The sequence below is a fragment of the Rhinoderma darwinii genome, chromosome 2 (assembly GCF_050947455.1).
Source record: "Rhinoderma darwinii isolate aRhiDar2 chromosome 2, aRhiDar2.hap1, whole genome shotgun sequence".
NCBI classification, from domain to species: Eukaryota; Metazoa; Chordata; class Amphibia; order Anura; family Rhinodermatidae; genus Rhinoderma; species Rhinoderma darwinii.
Genome location: NC_134688.1, coordinates 107,493,831 through 107,511,826, shown reverse-complemented (window position 1 = coordinate 107,511,826; position 17,996 = coordinate 107,493,831). Strand labels below are relative to the sequence as shown.

The 17,996-nt window shown below is 43.8% G+C and overlaps 1 protein-coding gene across 1 annotated transcript in view; it reads right to left on the bottom strand.

The window, feature by feature from the left end:
• Positions 1-12,840: 12,840 nt before the first annotated feature.
• Positions 12,841-17,996, bottom strand: part of LOC142742375 (17-beta-hydroxysteroid dehydrogenase type 6-like) — a 58,398-nt gene continuing 53,242 nt past the window's right edge. The window contains exon 5 of the mRNA XM_075852021.1: positions 12,841-14,344. Coding sequence (XP_075708136.1) covers positions 14,151-14,344 — 194 coding nt within the window. The 3' untranslated portion in view covers positions 12,841-14,150. The remainder of the gene's footprint in view (positions 14,345-17,996) is intronic.

The window sequence follows — 17,996 nt, the reverse complement described above, 5'->3', positions numbered from 1 at the left end:
AGATTGTGTGATGCTGTCTGCTGGGCCCTGTATCTAAGCCAATCACATGTTAGGCTTAGATACATGGCCCATATGTGATCCTGTTTGATGGGCCCTGTATATAAGCCTACCACATGATAGGTTTAGATACAGGGCCCCAGCACACAGTAATCTTATACTGTATAAGATTACTGTCTGCTGGACTCTGTATCTAAGCCTAGCTTGTGGTAGGCTTAGATACAGGATCCCACAGCACGTATCACACATGGGCCCTGTATCTAAGCCTAACACATGTGTTACTAATTTATTTTTTTTTGTGTGTTTTCTTACAGGTTCGGTCGTTGGACTACATCGATTCCAGGACTACTTCGATGACGGATTTTTTTTATTATCAATAAAATGGTTAATGAGGGTTGTGTGTTTTTTTTTATTTCAATAAAATATTTTTTCTATGTCTTTGTGTTTTTTTTTAAACTATATTACTACCGCCTTAGTAATGGCCGCCGGCTTATTGACAGCATCCATTGCTAAGGCGGGGCTTAGTGTTAGCCAATGCAGAGGCCAACACTAATACCCTTTATTACCCCGGTACCCACCGCCACCAGGGGTGCTGGGAAGAGCCGGGTACGATCCAGTACTTGACCATCCCGTAGTGATGGTCGGCCACTGGGGCGGCCGCAGGCTGGTATCATCAGGAGGGGAAAGGCCAAAAACAGTGGCCTTTCCCACCCTGGTGATGCTAGGCTGCTGCTGCTTTATTGTATCTGGCTGGTTATGAAAAATGGGGGGGACCCCACGTCATTTAAAAAAAATAAAATAAAAAATAATTGGAAAGAACGATGTGGGGTCCCCCCCAATTTTCATAACCAGCCAGATACAACACAGCGGCAGCAGCCTAGCATTACCAGGGTGGGAAGGGCCACTGTTTTTGGCCTTCCCCAGACTAATACTACCAGCCTGCGGCCGCCCCGGTGCCTACCCGTCACTACAGATGGTCGGGTACTGGTTCGTACCCCTGGTGGCGGTGGGTACCGGGATGATTATGGGGGTTAGTGTTGGCCTTTGCACCGGCTAACATTAAGCCCCGCCTTAGTAATGGAGGTTGCCAATCAGCCAGCGGCCATTACTAAGGCGGTGATAATAAAGTTTAAAAAGATACAAGCACATCGAAAAAATATTTTATTGAAATAAAAAAACACAACCCCCATTAACAATTTTATTGACAATAAAAAAATTCTGACATTGAAGTCGTCCTCGAATCCGAAGTCCAACAACCAAACCTGTAAAAAAAACACAAACACACAAAAATAACCAGTAACACATAAAGAAGCAAAATTATTATTCTTACCTTTCCTGGGTCCAGCACTGGAGCTGCAATGTCAGCGAGCTGAGTCCTGTATCTAATCCTATCATTTGTGATACTGTCTGCTGGGCCCTATATCTAATCCTATCATGTGTGATTCTGTCTGCTGAGCCACTATAGCTAATCCTATCATGTGTGATACTGTCTGCTGAGCCATTGTATCTAATCCTATCATGTGTGATACTGTCTGCTGAGCCACTGTATCTAATCCTATCTATAGTTGATAGGGTCGTAGTGCTATAGATATGCTATGCTGTCTCATATACATTTTTTTTTTTGGGGTGGGGACACATATGTATTGGGGCTATTTCCCCTGACATTTTAAGACCTTAGTGACGCCCCTGGCTGCTAGTGCTGCATTGTCTGGTCACTTAGGTCACTTCAGCTGCGGACCGTCGGCCATGAGAAGTTTGCGCGGGGGGGGCCCAATAAGAACTTTTGCATCGTGGCCCATGAGCCTTTAGTTACGCCCCTGGCAGACCCCATGCAATTGTGGGGGCTGCTGATGCTTGATGGCTCCCGGGGGCCAGACAACGGACATGTATGGAAGCCTATGAGGACCAGCCTCTGCTGGTCCTCGTAGACTAACTGTCATAGTGAGTGTGGCGTCACACTGACAGTTGGAATACATTACACTACCTAGGTAGTGTAATCTACTCTAGCAGCGATCAGAGCTGCAGGTAAAAAAAAAAAATGTTTTACAAAAGTGTAAAAATAAAAGCTTTTTTTCCTATAATAAGTCTCTTATTATAGGAAAAAAATAAAACCGTTAAAAAATAGTACACATATTTGGTATTACCACGTTCGTAACAACCCAATCTATAAAACTATGATGTTATTTTTACCGCACGGTGAATGCCGCAAAAAAACAAAACTAAAAACAATGCCAGAATCACTATTTTTTGGTCACCACCCCTCTCAAAATATAGAATAAAAAGTGATCAGAAAGTCGCATGTACCCCAAAATAGTACCAATAACAACTAGAAACCGTCCCGCAAAAAACAAGCCCTTACACCGCTTTTTTTGACTGAAAAATAAAAACACTTTCTAGGCCATAGCTTCCCATTTGCATAACCATTGATTTCAACTAAGCATAAAAAAAAAATGGATATTTACCATGGCGACGCTTCCGTCAGACATTCTGCAGCCCTAGGATGACGTTTCATCTCATGTGACTGTTGCAGCCTGTGATTTACTGCAGCGGTCACATGGGATGAAACGTCATTCCAGGAGGCTGGCCCAGACGAAGAAACAGAATTCCGGGTAAGTATAAGATTTGAAAAATTTTCTGAGTTGTATTTTATCACTGCTTTTCCGCTGAAAAAAAACCACATCATTTGCTATTTGCTGCGGGTTTTACCTCCCACTGAATTAAATGTGGAAAACCGGAAACAAATAAGCGTTTACGCAAATACAAATGATATGCCGCACCGCAGGTCAATTTGAGCATTTTTTCCGCAGCGTGTGGATGAGATTTGTTCAAACCTGTCCACACGTAACGGAATTGCTGCGTATTTTCCGACCGGAATTGCGGACGGAAAATACGTAGCACAATACAGTAGCAGCAGAGTGGGTCTCATCTCATCCACATGCTGCGTAAAATTTCTGACCAGAAATTGACCTGCAGTGCGTATTTTTCATACTGCAGCATGTCAATTCCTGCTGCGGAAAGGAGGACTGCATTGTTGCGTTTTTCAGAGGAGATATCACCATCTCCCAACATTGAGAAAAACGCAGGAAATGGAGCGATTTTTCCGAAGAAATTTTCTGCAGCAATGCCATTACGTATGGAAAAGCCTTTATTCTGCGGATTTTCCACAACTAAATCCGTTGGCAAAATCTGCAGTATTTAAACTACGACTGAAATAAATACAACAGCTATAGCGTACTGCACTCACACCCACTTTATATACATGTACACATCACACACACATTATATATATACACGCACACACACACACATTATATATATACACGCACACACACACATTATATATATACACGCACACACATTATATATATATATATATATATATATATATATATATATACACACACATACATATGTACATATCACACACACGTACGCATCACACACACATATATGCACACACATACACATCACACACACACACATATATATATATACACACACACACTATATATACACACACACACACTATATATATATATATATATATATATATATATACACACACACACACACACACACACTATATATTATATATACATACACTACCGTTCAAAAGCTTGGGGTCAGCCAGGCAATTTTGTGTTTTCCATGAAAACTCACACTTATATTTATCAAATGAGTTGCAAAATGACTAGAAAATATAGTCAAGACATTGATAAGGTTAGAAATAATGATTTTTATTTGAAATAATAATTTTCTACTTCAAACTTTGCCTTTGTCAAAGAATGCTCCATTTGCAGCAATTACAGCATTGTAGACCTTTGGCATTCTAGCTGTTAATTTGCTGAGGTAAATCGGGAGAAATTTCACCCCATGCTTCCAGAAGCCCCTCCCACAAGTTGGATTGGCTTGATGGGCACTTCTTGCGTACCATACGGTCAAGCTGCTCCCACAACAGCTCTATGGGGTTGAGATCTGGTGACTGCGCTGGCCACTCCATTACAGATCGAATACCAGCTGCCTGCTTCTTCCCTAAATAGTTCTTGCATAATTTGGAGGTGTGCTTTGGGTCATTGTCCTGTTGTAGTATGAAATTGGCTCCAATCAAGCGCTGTCCACAGGGTATGGCATGGCGTTGCAAAATGGAGTGATAGCCTTCCTTATTCAAAATCCCTTTTACCTTGTACAAATGTCCCACTTTACCAGCACCAAAGCAACCCCAGACCATCACATTACCTCCACCATGCTTGACAGATGGCGTCAGGCACTCTTCCAGCATCTTTTCAGTTGTTCTGCGTCTCACAAATGTTCTTCTGTGTGATCCAAACACCTCAAACTTCGATTCGTCTGTCCATAACACTTTTTTCCAATCTTCCTATGTCCAATGTCTGTGTTCTTTTGCCCATATTAATCTTTTCCTTTTATTAGCCAGTCTCAGATATGGCTTTTTCTTTGCCACTCTGCCCTGAAGGCCAGCATCCCGGAGTCGCCTCTTCACTATAGACGTTGACACTGGCGTTTTGCGTGTACTATTTAATGAAGCTGCCAGTTGAGTACCTGTGAGGCGTCTATTTCTCAAACTAGAGACTCTAATGTACTTGTCTTGTGCAGCGGGGCCTCCCACTTCTCTTTCTACTCTGGTTAGAGCCTGTGTGTGCTGTCCTCTGAAGGGAGTAGTACACACCGTTGTAGGAAATCTTCAGTTTCTTGGCAATTTATCACATGGAATAGCCTACATTTCTAAAAACAAGAATAGACTGTCGAGTTTCACATGAAAGCTCTCTTTTTCTAGCCATTTGGAGAGTTTAATCGAACCCACAAATGTAATGCTCCAGATTCTCAACTAGCTCAAAGGAAGGTCAGTTTTATAGCTCCTCTAAACAGCAAAACAGTTTACAGCGGTGCTAACATAATTGCACAAGGGTTTTCAAGAGTTTTCTAATCATCCATTAGCCTTCTAACACAGTTAGCAAACACAATGTACCATTAGAACACTGGAGTGATGGTTGCTGGAAATGGGCCTCTATACACCTATGTAGATATTGCATTAAAAACCAGACATTTGTTAATGTGCTAAATGACTATTCTAGCTGCAATGTATAGAGTGTATTTCTGATTAATTTAATGTTATCTTCATTGAAAAAAACTGTGCTTTTCTTTCAAAAATAAGGAAATTTCTAAGTGACCCTAAACTTTTGAACGGTAGTGTACATACATACATACATACATATCACACACACTAAAAATACATATACACAGCAAACATAATAAAAATACATGTACACAAACACACTAAAAATACACATACACATCATGGACACACACAAATATGCACATTGCATGCACACATTATACACATATAAAGTACACATTGTATACACACATGCACTTACTTTTTATGTAGGATATTTGCTAAGGGAGTTCAGCAGCTTGATGGGGTGAAAGCCTTCACTTCAGCATTTCTCTTGCTCACAGCTCGACGCAGTGCCCGCAGACAGTCTCCTCTCCTCCTTCCGCACGTCCCGACTGGTAACTGCAGCAGGAGGAGAGGTGTGGGAAGAGTAGGGAAGGGGGGCTGGAGGGGGAGATTTTAAAGTAGCACAGGGAGTTTTGTTAGATAGCAGCACAGACTACAACAGTTTTGAGCTGCTGTGCCGCCCCCTTTCAAATGCTGTACCTCGCCGCCTGAGGCCAGAAGCTCACCTCACCTCATGGCAGGTGCGACCCTGGATACAGAAGACCCAGGGTGCGGTGAGCATGGTTGAAAGTTAACTCACCACTTCTCAGCACACTTCTGTTCTTGGGATAAGTGCTGAGCTAAGGGTCTTGTCGCCATCCAGTATCGCTGGACGGTGTCAGAAAACAAAGTGCCGGCAGAGCCCGAAGCACGCTAAGAGGACCCAGTGCAGCAACCTGAGCAGAAGAGGTTGCACTATTTACAGGTGGCACTGTGTTTGGCACTCTCAACAGGGAGAACTGCGAGTTTCTGGGTCTACATGGGGCACTCCGTGTAGCACTGTCTAGAAAGGGCACAGTGTGACACTGTCCATCAGTGGCAGTGTGTGTATTCCTTTTAACAGTGGCCACTGTGTGACACTATCTGCAATGAGCACGGTGTGGCACGGTCAACAGGGGGCACTTTGTGTGGCACTATCCGCAGGAGGCAGGGTGTGTGGCACTGTCAACAGGAGCCAATGTGTGTGGCACTGTCAACAGGGGGCACCGCATGTAACACGGTATACATCAAACACTGTGTTTAGCACTGTCTAGAAGGGGCACTGTGTGGCACGGTCTACACGGGGAACAGCATGTGGAACTTTCTACACCGCGCAAGGTGTATGTGTGTGTAGTGTGCTTCATTTATATGGTGCACAGCGTGTCTGTGTGTGTGTGTGTGTGTGTGTGTGTGTGTGGGTCGCTTTATTTGTACAGGGCACAGCATGTAGCATTCTTTTTAGCAGGCACTGTGGGTTTGGTGTTCTATTTTCATGAGGCACAGTGTATGGCACTATTTTTATGGGCCACTGTGTGTGTGACACAATTGTATTTAAGGGGCACAATGTGTGTGGGGGAGACGCAATTTGCCTAATCCTGCTAGTGCATCAAAATATCTTGTCCCGGCCATGCCTGGTACAGTTAAGCAAACTGCCCCCTCTTAGTTCAACAGTGGGATGCACCTAAAAATAGAGGTGCCTTCTAGCTTGCTCCTGTAAAACAAAAGTGGGATAAATAAATTCAAAATGGAATTACTTTAACAAGACAATAAAACATTTGAAAATTATATTGTTTTAGTGTACACTATTCACCGACAAATAATGTTTACGATGATGTTCCTTAGGAGGCTTATTTGTGGCTTCCTAACTTTGATCAGCATCTCCATAAAGCTTGCCAGCAGGGGGAAGCATGAAGTGCTCTAAAATTTCCAGGTAGACAACTGCGTTGACTCTGGACTTGATATAACACAGTGAACCAACACCAGCAGATGACATGGCACCCCAAACCATCACTGACTGGAAACTTCACACTGGACCGCAAGCAACTTGGATTGAGCCTCTCCACTCTTCCTCCAGACTCTAGACCTTGATTTACAAATGAAATGCAACATTTACTTTCATCTGAAAACAGGACTTTGGACCACTGAGCAAAAGTGTTGGTCCACTGTGTTATATCAAGTCCAGAGTCAACTCAGCCATCTACCAGGAAATCTTAGAGCACTTCTTGCTTTCCCCTGCTGACAAGCTCTATGGAGATGCAGAGTTAATTTTCCAGCAGGACTTGGCACCTGCCCACACTGCCAAAAGTACCAATACCTGGTTTAATAACCACAGTATCACTGCGCTTGATTGGCCAGCAAACTTGCTTGACCTAAACACCATAGAGAATCTATGGGGTATTGTCAAGAGGAAGGAGAGACACCAGACCCAACAATGCAGACGAGCTGAAAGCCGCTATCAAAGCAACCTGGGCTTCCATAACACCTCAGGAGTGCCACAGGCTGATCGCCTCCATGCTATGCCGCATTGATGTAGAAATTCATGCAAAAAGAGCCCCGACCAAGTATTGAGTGCATATACTGTACATACTTTTCAGTAGGCCAATATTTAAGTATTAAAAATCATTTTTTTAAATTGGGCTTACATAAATATTCTATTTTTCTGAGACACTAAATTTTGGGTTTTCATGAACTGTTAGCCATAATCATCAACATTAAAAGAAAAAAAAAATCCTGGAAATAGATCACTCTGTGTGTAATGAATCTATATAATATAGGAGTTTCACTTTTTGAAATGAATTACTGAAATAAATTTGCTTTTTGATGACATTTTAATTCATTGAGAAGGACTAGTATATATGCATATACACTGCGCAGCCATAACATTGAAATCACTTGCCTAATATTGTGTATGTCCACCTTGTACCGTCAAAACAGCCCTGACCCACGGAGACATCGACTCCACAAGACCTCAGAAGGTGTCTTGTGGTATCTGGCACCAAGACACTTTAAATCCTGTGAGATGCAAGTTGGGGCTTCCATGGATCGGACTTGTTTTCCAGCACATCCCGGAATTGCTCGATCGGATTAATATCTGGGAAAATTTGGAGGACAAGTTAACACCTTGACGGTTTACAAAAACCAAGAGAAAACAATGCTTCATAGGGAAACTCCTGTGGATATAAACAAGTGGCTGCAGCACTTCTAACTGATAGATCCACCCAAGCTTGTTTTTTTTTAAAAGTTCTCACGGTCAATCCCTCTTCTCAGAACTGAAACGTGATCAATAACCGTGAATCTTAGTTTATTTATTGAATGTCCCTTTTCTGCAAAAGGTTGAGCCAAAAGGTAACTATCAATTTTTTTCCTTATTTGGTTAATTCATGTTTGACACTTCTTATTGGGCTTTATATACTTGATATTGTGAACACTATTGCCACTTGAAAAAGGCTTCTACGTAACCTGAAACGTTCATAGTGATGTGCTACCTTGCCTGTAGAAATACTTTGAAGGATATGCTTAAGTCCACCCTCTACTTTCTGTTCACTTTATAGGCCCTTAAGTGTAACTTTGCTGGGCCTGTGACTGCAGTAAATTAGACATAATGGGTTAAAAAGTTTTGCTGGTGCTTGGCCCAGGAAGGGTTATTAATATGGAGGCTTCTAGTTTCACCGAGGTTTTTGTAAAAGAGATGGGCCCTTAGCAAGAAGTATTAAAACTATATAAAGGGGGTATTACCAGGGCCACTTACTTTCTTGAGAATCTTCTCTCCAATCTTTCCTGCAAGAAATGTCATACCCGGGCCCCTCCTCATCATTGGCTGGTCCCCCACGGATAGGCTTGGCTCATCAATCCAGGCCATATGTTCATCTTTCCCCTTATGTCCATGCCGGCTCCAGCTCTCTATCAGCCAGGCGTTCGGCTTCTGCATCGGGGAGCTTCCATGTCTGCGCTGTCCTCTCTCTGATAGACCCAGTGACTCACGCTGTCTCGGTGCCGGAGGCCCCGTCCTTACAGTTGTTTGCCTCCTCTCCTGTAATGGCTTAACTTCCCATTTGAGCCGGGCTTGATTGAGATCAATGTCTGGTCAGGAGAGGGCAGTGCCAGCTGTTGTAAACATGACTGCCCTGCTTAGAGCACCTTCACGTCCCCCTGCTGCTTCTCACCCCCGTTACTCTTAGCTTCTCCATTGCCTAGAGTGCAGGCACAGCCTTCAGTATCGGTTGACACAGGAGCCCTGCACACTGCGGATTTAACCCCCTTGGTGGATATTTTAAAAAAAACAAAAACTTAAGCCACAAGTTCATTATGACTGCCAGCCTATTGGCTATTAGAAGAGATCCTAGACTTCTCTTAGGCATCATTAACGCAACTGTTTCCATTTTCGGACCGCAAAACATGGATCCTAGAGACTTCTGTGTGTTGTCCATGTTTTTGTGGCCCCATACACTAGCACGTATGAGACAGACTACAGACACTGACAAGAGCACGACATGTTCTATAGTTTTGCGGAACACACACAGGTCCGCTAAAAAAAACAAACTGATGTATGCATGGCCCACTAGAAATTAATAAATAGAAAAAAAACGGATAGGACCCTGAAGAAAACAGTCGTGTGCATGAGCTCTTAGGAGCCTCACATACGAGCATGTTCAGTCCGTGATATACGGTAAGTCTGTGGGCCGCATTTCCCAGACCGAACACCATTCAGGGTGCCGGGCTCCTAGCATCATAGTTATATATGACGCTAGGTGTCACTGCCTCTACGCGGAACTGTCCCGTACTGAAAACATGATTACAGCACGGGACAGTTGTCCGGCAGTGAGGCAGGGACTCCTAGCATCATAGATAACTATGATGCTAGGAGCCCGGCTCCCTGCAGTGTGTTCAGTCCGGGAAATGCAGCCGGCATACGGACCATATATCACGGACCAAACACCCTCGTGTGTGGGAAGCCTTAGGATATGTTTACACTTGCTGCAGAAATTTCTGCGACTGAAAAATCCATTCCAAATAGCTTTTCTCTTTTTGGGCCATTCTTGCAGCATGTGCACGGATTTCCAAGAGCCACATTCAGATGTATGGGACAGATGCAAATATATCTGCAACAAATGCGCCTCACGTGAAAACACCAACGTAGTGGATTGGTTCTGGATTTTCCGCAGCGTATTGACAATATTTCCGCACGTACGTGTGGAATATGCTGCAGATTTTGCCCCTTCAGATTTTCAATGTAGATTTCCGTGCAGGAAATGTTTAGCTGCACGTGGAGGAGATTTAAATCTCATCTACTTTCCTGCAAGTTTTCTGCTGAAGATTTTTGCCCGCAAATCTGTATCATCCATAATAAGAATATCTCAGTGTTTTCCCATATAAAAACAACTATTACACCGTTAATACAAATTATGTACCATACAAATGCCAAACTATGGAATAACCTGGAAAAAAGGTGTCAGCTGATCACATATAACTACGACTATAAATGTAATTTATACAGTGTTATTCATAACAGAGGAGAAGAGGGAAAATTATTATAGCCAAGTAATTAAGTGTAGTACAAAGCTACTATGCTGTCCTAATAGAACACAATACCCCTCTCCCAACTATAGTAACATCATAAGTTACAATGCTCTGGCATCCTTGTGGGAGCTATTAGAAGCTACGTGGATCTGTTCAATATGCCCTTGCAGATCCAAAAATATCCTCCAAAGAAAAGGAACATTCATGGTATTAAAATAAAAAAAGTGACCAGCTACACTGCTCCAACGCACGTTTTGTTAGTGCTTCGTCAGGAGACGTGCACTATTCTACATCTTGGCATAATTGGTTTAAAACTCACTATATATGCAGGGGCCTTAGTGTCCAGATGTAGCGGAAGAAATCTGCCGCAAATTTTGCTACAAAACAGCAGCAGTTCTGCAGCAAGGTCCCTACACAGGCTTTGCCGTGGATTTACTGCAGATTTCACCCTATACTTTGAAAGGATGAAATTCACAACTTTTCTGCAACATAATTAGCATTTTAAAGAGGCTCTGTCACCAGATTTTGCAACCCCTATCTGCTATTGCAGCAGATAGGCGCTGCAATGTAGATTACAGTAACGTTTTTATTTTAAAAAAACGAGCATTTTTGGCCAAGTTATGACCATTTTTGTAGTTATGCAAATGAGGCTTGCAAAAGTCCAAGTTGGTGTGTTTAAAAGTAAAAGTCCAAGTGGGCGTGTATTATGTGCGTACATCGGGGCGTTTTTAATACTTTCACTAGCTGGGCGCTCTGATGAGAAGTAACATCCTCTTCTCTTCAGAACGCCCAGCTTGTGACAGTGCAGATCTGTGACGTCACTCACAGGTCCTGCATCGTGACGGCCACATCGGCACCAGAGGCTACAGTTGATTCTGCAGCAGCATCAGCGTTTGCAGGTAAGTCGATCTTACCTGCAAACGTTGATGCTGCTGCAGAATCAACTGTAGCCTCTGCTGCCGATGTGGCCGTCACGATGCAGGACCTGTGAGTGACGTCACAGATCTGCACTGTCACAAGCTGGGCGTTCTGAAGAGAAGAGGATGTTACTTCTCTTCACAGCGCCCAGCTAGTAAAAGTATTAAAAACGCCCCGATGTACGCACCTAATACACGCCCACTTGGACTTTTACTTTTAAACACACCCACTTGGACTTTTGCAAGCCTCATTTGCATAATTACAAAAATGGTCATAACTTGGCCAAAAATGCTCGTTTTTTAAAAATAAAAACGTTACTGTAATCTACATTGCAGCGCCTATCTGCTGCAATAGCAGATAGGGGTTGCAAAATCTGGTGACAGAGCCTCTTTAATATCTACAGCATGCTCATATTTCCAGGCAGATTTTATTTTTTTCCTGGTACAGGTGAATATGGTTTTGAAAACTACTTCCATATGTATGGCACGGATGTACAGTGCCGAATACACAACGTAAATGCTTGACAATTCAGTTACATCTGAATGTGGCCTCCTGTTCTGATTGACTGTTTGCCCGTCATAAGCCATGTATCTGGATCCTGAATCACCAGCAGTTTTTGCTCTACTAATAGCTGTTGACTGATCGCTTTGTTTAATTCGGTCTTCGTCCTTGCTGTCATTTGGAGAATTTTTGTGCATATTTTTATTAGTTCATTTTTTACATTTCTTATGATAAAATGCATGAAAAATAAATTTGGCATGGTTTTCATGAATCCTTTTTTAAACCATTTAATGCTTACCTGAATTGACATGATACATTTATTCATGGGCTTGTTAGACATATTTGATATCCTCATATTTATAAGTTCCTTTTTTACGATTTACTAATGTATATTAAATACAACATTTAAAATGCCTTATTCAGTCCATGTGCGGTCCGTTAAAAAAAACAAAAAAAAACCGGACAGCATATGGACCTATGCAATTCAACGGGGCTATTCACACGTCCGTGCTTTATTACGCAGCGTGTCTGTTGCGTGAAACTCACTGCATGTCCGTTTTTGGTAAATTTTTTCGGACCACGTTGCCCATTGAAGTCAATGGGTATCTGAAAAACATCGACAGCACACGGACGACATCTGTTTGCAGTCAGTGTTTTTTACCCGCCAGTTACTAAAGAAATGAGCAAAAACAAAAAACAGGAACACAGACGCCACACAAAACAGAAATGCATGAAATCCGGTCTGTTTTTTTTGAGGATGCAAAACGGACACACTCGTCTAAATAAGGCCTAGGACATATAATGGTCTGTGTACATGAAATGCATAGGCAAGCTGCTGAAATCTATTTATAGCCAGGCATTCTTTTGGTTGGGAAATATTCAGCACAAATCAAAACAAAAATCAAAAGAAATTCACAGGCTTTTTTTTTATTATACAAAGAAAGTACAAGTTATGGAGCATTAATGCAGCGGTCTGTATTAGGTTTGCATATTCTTCCACAATACGAGACAGTCCCAATTCTCAAAGGAGAAAAAAAAAAGAAATAAATTTCCTTTTTTGCCAGAATATACAGTACATGAATTTAATATGGACTAAAAATACTGCCATGTAAAGTTGTTCTTACAATTATAGCTTACATTGCTCAACCTTGGCCGAGCAAACATGTTTATTTAAGTTGGTAGAGTGGAGTGAGTCACTGTTGGAGACTTCTAGCTGCAGCTTATCTCCCGTGGGAACAAAGGATCAGGCATGTTGAAAATTCAACATGCCCGATCCAGCTTTCCTCCAAAAACTGCCATCAGGGAAGAGTTGAGTAGCCCTTACATCCATAAGATAGTTAACCAATCCCACCAAAATTGTCAGTTTCAGACGCAATTTTTGTCTAATATGTATGGGCACCTTTAGGCAGAGTTCACACGAGGCAGATACGCTGCGTAAAAGCACGCATCGGGCACCGCTGGGAATTCTGGGCAAAAAAAAACCAAAAAAAAAACCACAGCAAACCATGGTGCAGTTTTTAATCTAGAATGTTCGCTGTGAAAAACGGCAGCAGGCTGGCCTCCTGGGATGATGTTTCATCCCAGGAGACCGCTGCAGCCTGTGAATGGCTGCAGCGGTGGTCACATGGGATGAAGTGTCATCCCAGGAGGCCGGCCCTCTGACGTCATCCAGGCCGGCCTCTTGGGATAGTCTTGCATTTTTAAGGATGTTGCCATGCAAAATCATCTAAGGCTGGGTTCCCACAGGTCGAAGTGGCGTAGAAGGAGAAGAAGGAGGAGGAGAAGGAGAAGAAGAATTCTGGGTAAATAAGATTTTTTTTTCCCGGAGTTGCAATTTTTTTGTGCTGTAATCGCTGCGATTAAGCCACAACACTTTGCTGTCTGTTTCGGGTTTTGCACCCCCACTCAATTCAATGGGGAAAACCCACAACAGAATTTAACGTTTACGCTGAACACTGTAAATGCTATGGAATTTCCGCACACGTCGTCGTCGTGAAAATTCTGCCGCATTTAAGCTATGTGGGAACCCAGCCTAAAAGGGTGCACCATTTTGACATTTCTCCACACCACTTTACCATGTCACTAATATTTTTAAATTCATTGCAATATCAAATAACCACCACATGTGGAGATGTGTCATATGCTTCTTTCATGATCAGGAGATAGTCGAACAAATGGTCAAATTGCTGAATTATCGATCACCATTAGCTATTCTTAGACATTATTGTTTGGATAAGACAAAATCTGCTAATGCAGTAGGGCAGTATGAAAGAGGTATGAAGAAGAGTTTGGCATCCAAGCCGGCAGAGTAGCGCGTCTGTGGGTAGACAGCAGTCAGAGCATGCTCTATACAGTCTGTGACCAAGTGAAGATTCGGGTTTGTATTTGAAAGGCCTTCAGCATATCTCTTGCAGCCTGTGTGAATAAACAGTAAGTTTAGTATTGAGTCAGTTAAGGTACTTTTACACCGACCAAGTTTGGCTGGTGCAACGAGCGCCGATCGAGTCAGCTCGTTGATCCTTTGCTCCTTTCACGAGGAGCTAGTATGGGGACGATCGCTAGTTTGCTCATTCATCTGCTGACCGCTGCCCTGATAACACAATGCTCATTGACGATAATTGCCCTATGAACGCTCTTTTGCTCGATAATTTGCCAGTGTAGAAGGGCCTTTACTGTAATGACTGCCACATACCCAAATCAAGGACATTTCTCCTAAAAGCTAATTCTCATATCTATGCAATCTCATGATTCTCAGCTATTTTGTCTATTTGGGAATTTTGTACGGTTTGGGAGACTTGGTCAATCATTTCATAGACGAATAATGATAATCTTTGTGCCAATGGCAACAAAATTATACATTAACTGGTTAGAAATCTGGTCAGACAAGTTATGAAATAACCGGATGTTGAAAATTAAGGCATGTGGTGTACATTAGCATGACCTGCCTATGTAGAGTCGTGTGTTAACCTTAGACCATACTATCCCCCCACCCCCACTTAGTAAAGACACATGACACCGAGGTTGGATGTGAAATGGCCACAGCAGCCGTTTATTAATTTCACAGTTTTATAAAAACAATTTAAATCCGAAACATTCGGATAACTAGTTAGGAATCCACCAGAGAATTCCTCCTAATAATTCACATGACCCAACATGGGTCAGAATCATAAATAACAATTAAACGTTAACATTAACCCGAGCAGAGGAAGTCCTTGAAGCCCCTTCAGATGTTCCTTTCAAGAACACACCGAATTAGCCATCTGCAAACCACTAATTACCTCCAGCCGTAAACCAGCTCGGAAGCACCGTTCACCTCTGCAGATGGCTCCAACCACTAGAAGTCCACTTCAAGGGGATAACACCCGATGAAGCCCTCAAGTGATATACCGACCACTAGAAGTCCACTTCAAAGGGATAACACCCGATGAAGCCTTCAAGTGATATACCTTCTACCAGAAGACCACTTCAAAGGGATAACACCCGATGAAGTCTTCAACCATGTACCTTTTTTGGGGGACGCATACCCCCGATGCGACCCCCCCACCATTTTGTACTGACTGGCCTCAAGGACTCCCCCCGCCAGCTGCCATGACAACAGAACCTACTCCGGAAAAAAGAAAAACAAGTTAAATAAGCACACAAACTAAATCACAACGCTCCTAAACAGACGTACATAAGACCTAAGGAGTAACAAACCAAGGGTGGGAGGGTGGGAGCTTGCTTGTGCTATGTTACTCCTCCCGCTGCTTCCGGCTCAATGCCGAGAAACAGCGGGAAGCGCAGTGACGGCCCCCCGTCCCCCTTAACTCCTCCCCGCCCCTCCTTAGCTTCTTTCACCTCTCCCTCACCTCATTAACCCTTTCCCTACCAGGGCGGTCATGTCGGCTTCCCTTAAGCCTGCAGCTGCGTCCTGCCTCTTCTTGACCTGCCTATGTAGAGTCGTGTGTTAACCTTAGACCATACTATCCCCCCACCCCCACTTAGTAAAGACACATGACACCGAGGTTGGATGTGAAATGGCCACAGCAGCCGTTTATTAATTTCACAGTTTTATAAAAACAATTTAAATCCGAAACATTCGGATAACTAGTTAGGAATCCACCAGAGAATTCCTCCTAATAATTCACATGACCCAACATGGGTCAGAATCATAAATAACAATTAAACGTTAACATTAACCCGAGCAGAGGAAGTCCTTGAAGCCCCTTCAGATGTTCCTTTCAAGAACACACCGAATTAGCCATCTGCAAACCACTAATTACCTCCAGCCGTAAACCAGCTCGGAAGCACCGTTCACCTCTGCAGATGGCTCCAACCACTAGAAGTCCACTTCAAGGGGATAACACCCGATGAAGCCCTCAAGTGATATACCGACCACTAGAAGTCCACTTCAAAGGGATAACACCCGATGAAGCCTTCAAGTGATATACCTTCTACCAGAAGACCACTTCAAAGGGATAACACCCGATGAAGTCTTCAACCATGTACCTTTTTTGGGGGACGCATACCCCCGATGCGACCCCCCCACCATTTTGTACTGACTGGCCTCAAGGACTCCCCCCGCCACCGCGAAACAGGCCTTGACCACCTTAAGCCTGTGAGTTCCTCCACACCACCACCACCCTTTCTATGCCTTCTGCTATAGCCAAGCTCCAAAGATCAATGCCAACCTCGGTCAGATGAACCCCGTCACTTCTCCAGAAATTCCCCACTCCTGACTCCAAATCCCTATGCCTCACGCAAATGCCCCCGTTCTTTGCCACAAAACGGGACACCGCCCGGTTAACTTTTATGCGAGCCTTATTGACTCTCTCCACCGATCTAGCTAACCGCCAATGCTTCCTTGGGACTATGTCCGACCACACTACCACCAACTTGGGATAAGATACCCACAAACACAACAAATCATGTTTGATATCCCGCACCAACTCACGAAAAGGGCGGACTCCTAAGTCATTCCCACCCACGTGCAACACTAAAACCTCCGGAACCCTATCAAGCCGCACATATGTCTGGAATTCCGCCAACACCCTGTTCCACGACATACCTCTAAACCCCAGCCAATGCACAACCGCATCCTGTCGCGGAATGCGCAACTGGCGACCATCCGGGCGGACGTCCGCCCTCAAAGCCCCCCAGTGCACGTACGAATGACCCATCAACCACACCAGACAAGGAGGCGAATCTGAAACGGAAAACACAGTTAGGCACCACCATATAACATTTGCAAGCATAAACAACAAAATTACAACATATGGGGGCGGACATAGGACTTAAACCTTTTAGACTCCCAACGACCAATACGCCTCACCCCCTCATCATCCAACCCCCAGCGCCCCGCTTCCGTTGCTGCGCCAATCCGGAAGGAGTGAGATGAATATGAGCCTGCCGCAACCCCAACCGCCGTCAAACATTTTTTAAAAACAGCTCCAAACTGAAACCTGGACAAAAACGACCCGTCCACATGACGTAACAAAGGCAAATCTGGAGACCCCCTGTTTTTCGTAAAACCCCGCATGCACTCTACTGGGCACATGACCGACCCCGGGAGAGCGAACAAAACTATCAGTTTTCCCTTCCCTAATTGGTCAGTTTTTGATCTACGCAACCACACCTCCAGCCGATCTGCAAAAAGGCTCACCTCCCCAGATCTCAGCCCCCCTGCCTGTTTAGTACTTGGCGACACCAACTCACCTATTCTAAATGCTCCGAAGAACGCCAACGAAAAAGCCAACCGAAACAAATCCATTTCATCTGAAGAACGACATACCGATGCTAATGAACCGCCCAACAAGCCAAGCAAAGCAAACGACACCGGCCTTCTACTATCCGCCTCCAACCTACCTCTGCGCAACCCCTTCAAAGCCTGCGATACCAGAAATTCCTTGGATACATCCCGCAAGCCCCTCAACTTAAGCCCAAACGCCACCGCGGATATGAACCGGTTCACCTTCGCTACTGAAAACCCCGACTCCCAGGCATCCCCTAACCAATACAAAAGTGCCACCAACCTGTCTCTATCCGTATTGACGTCACCCAACTCTCTTACCCACTCCTCCCACTGCCT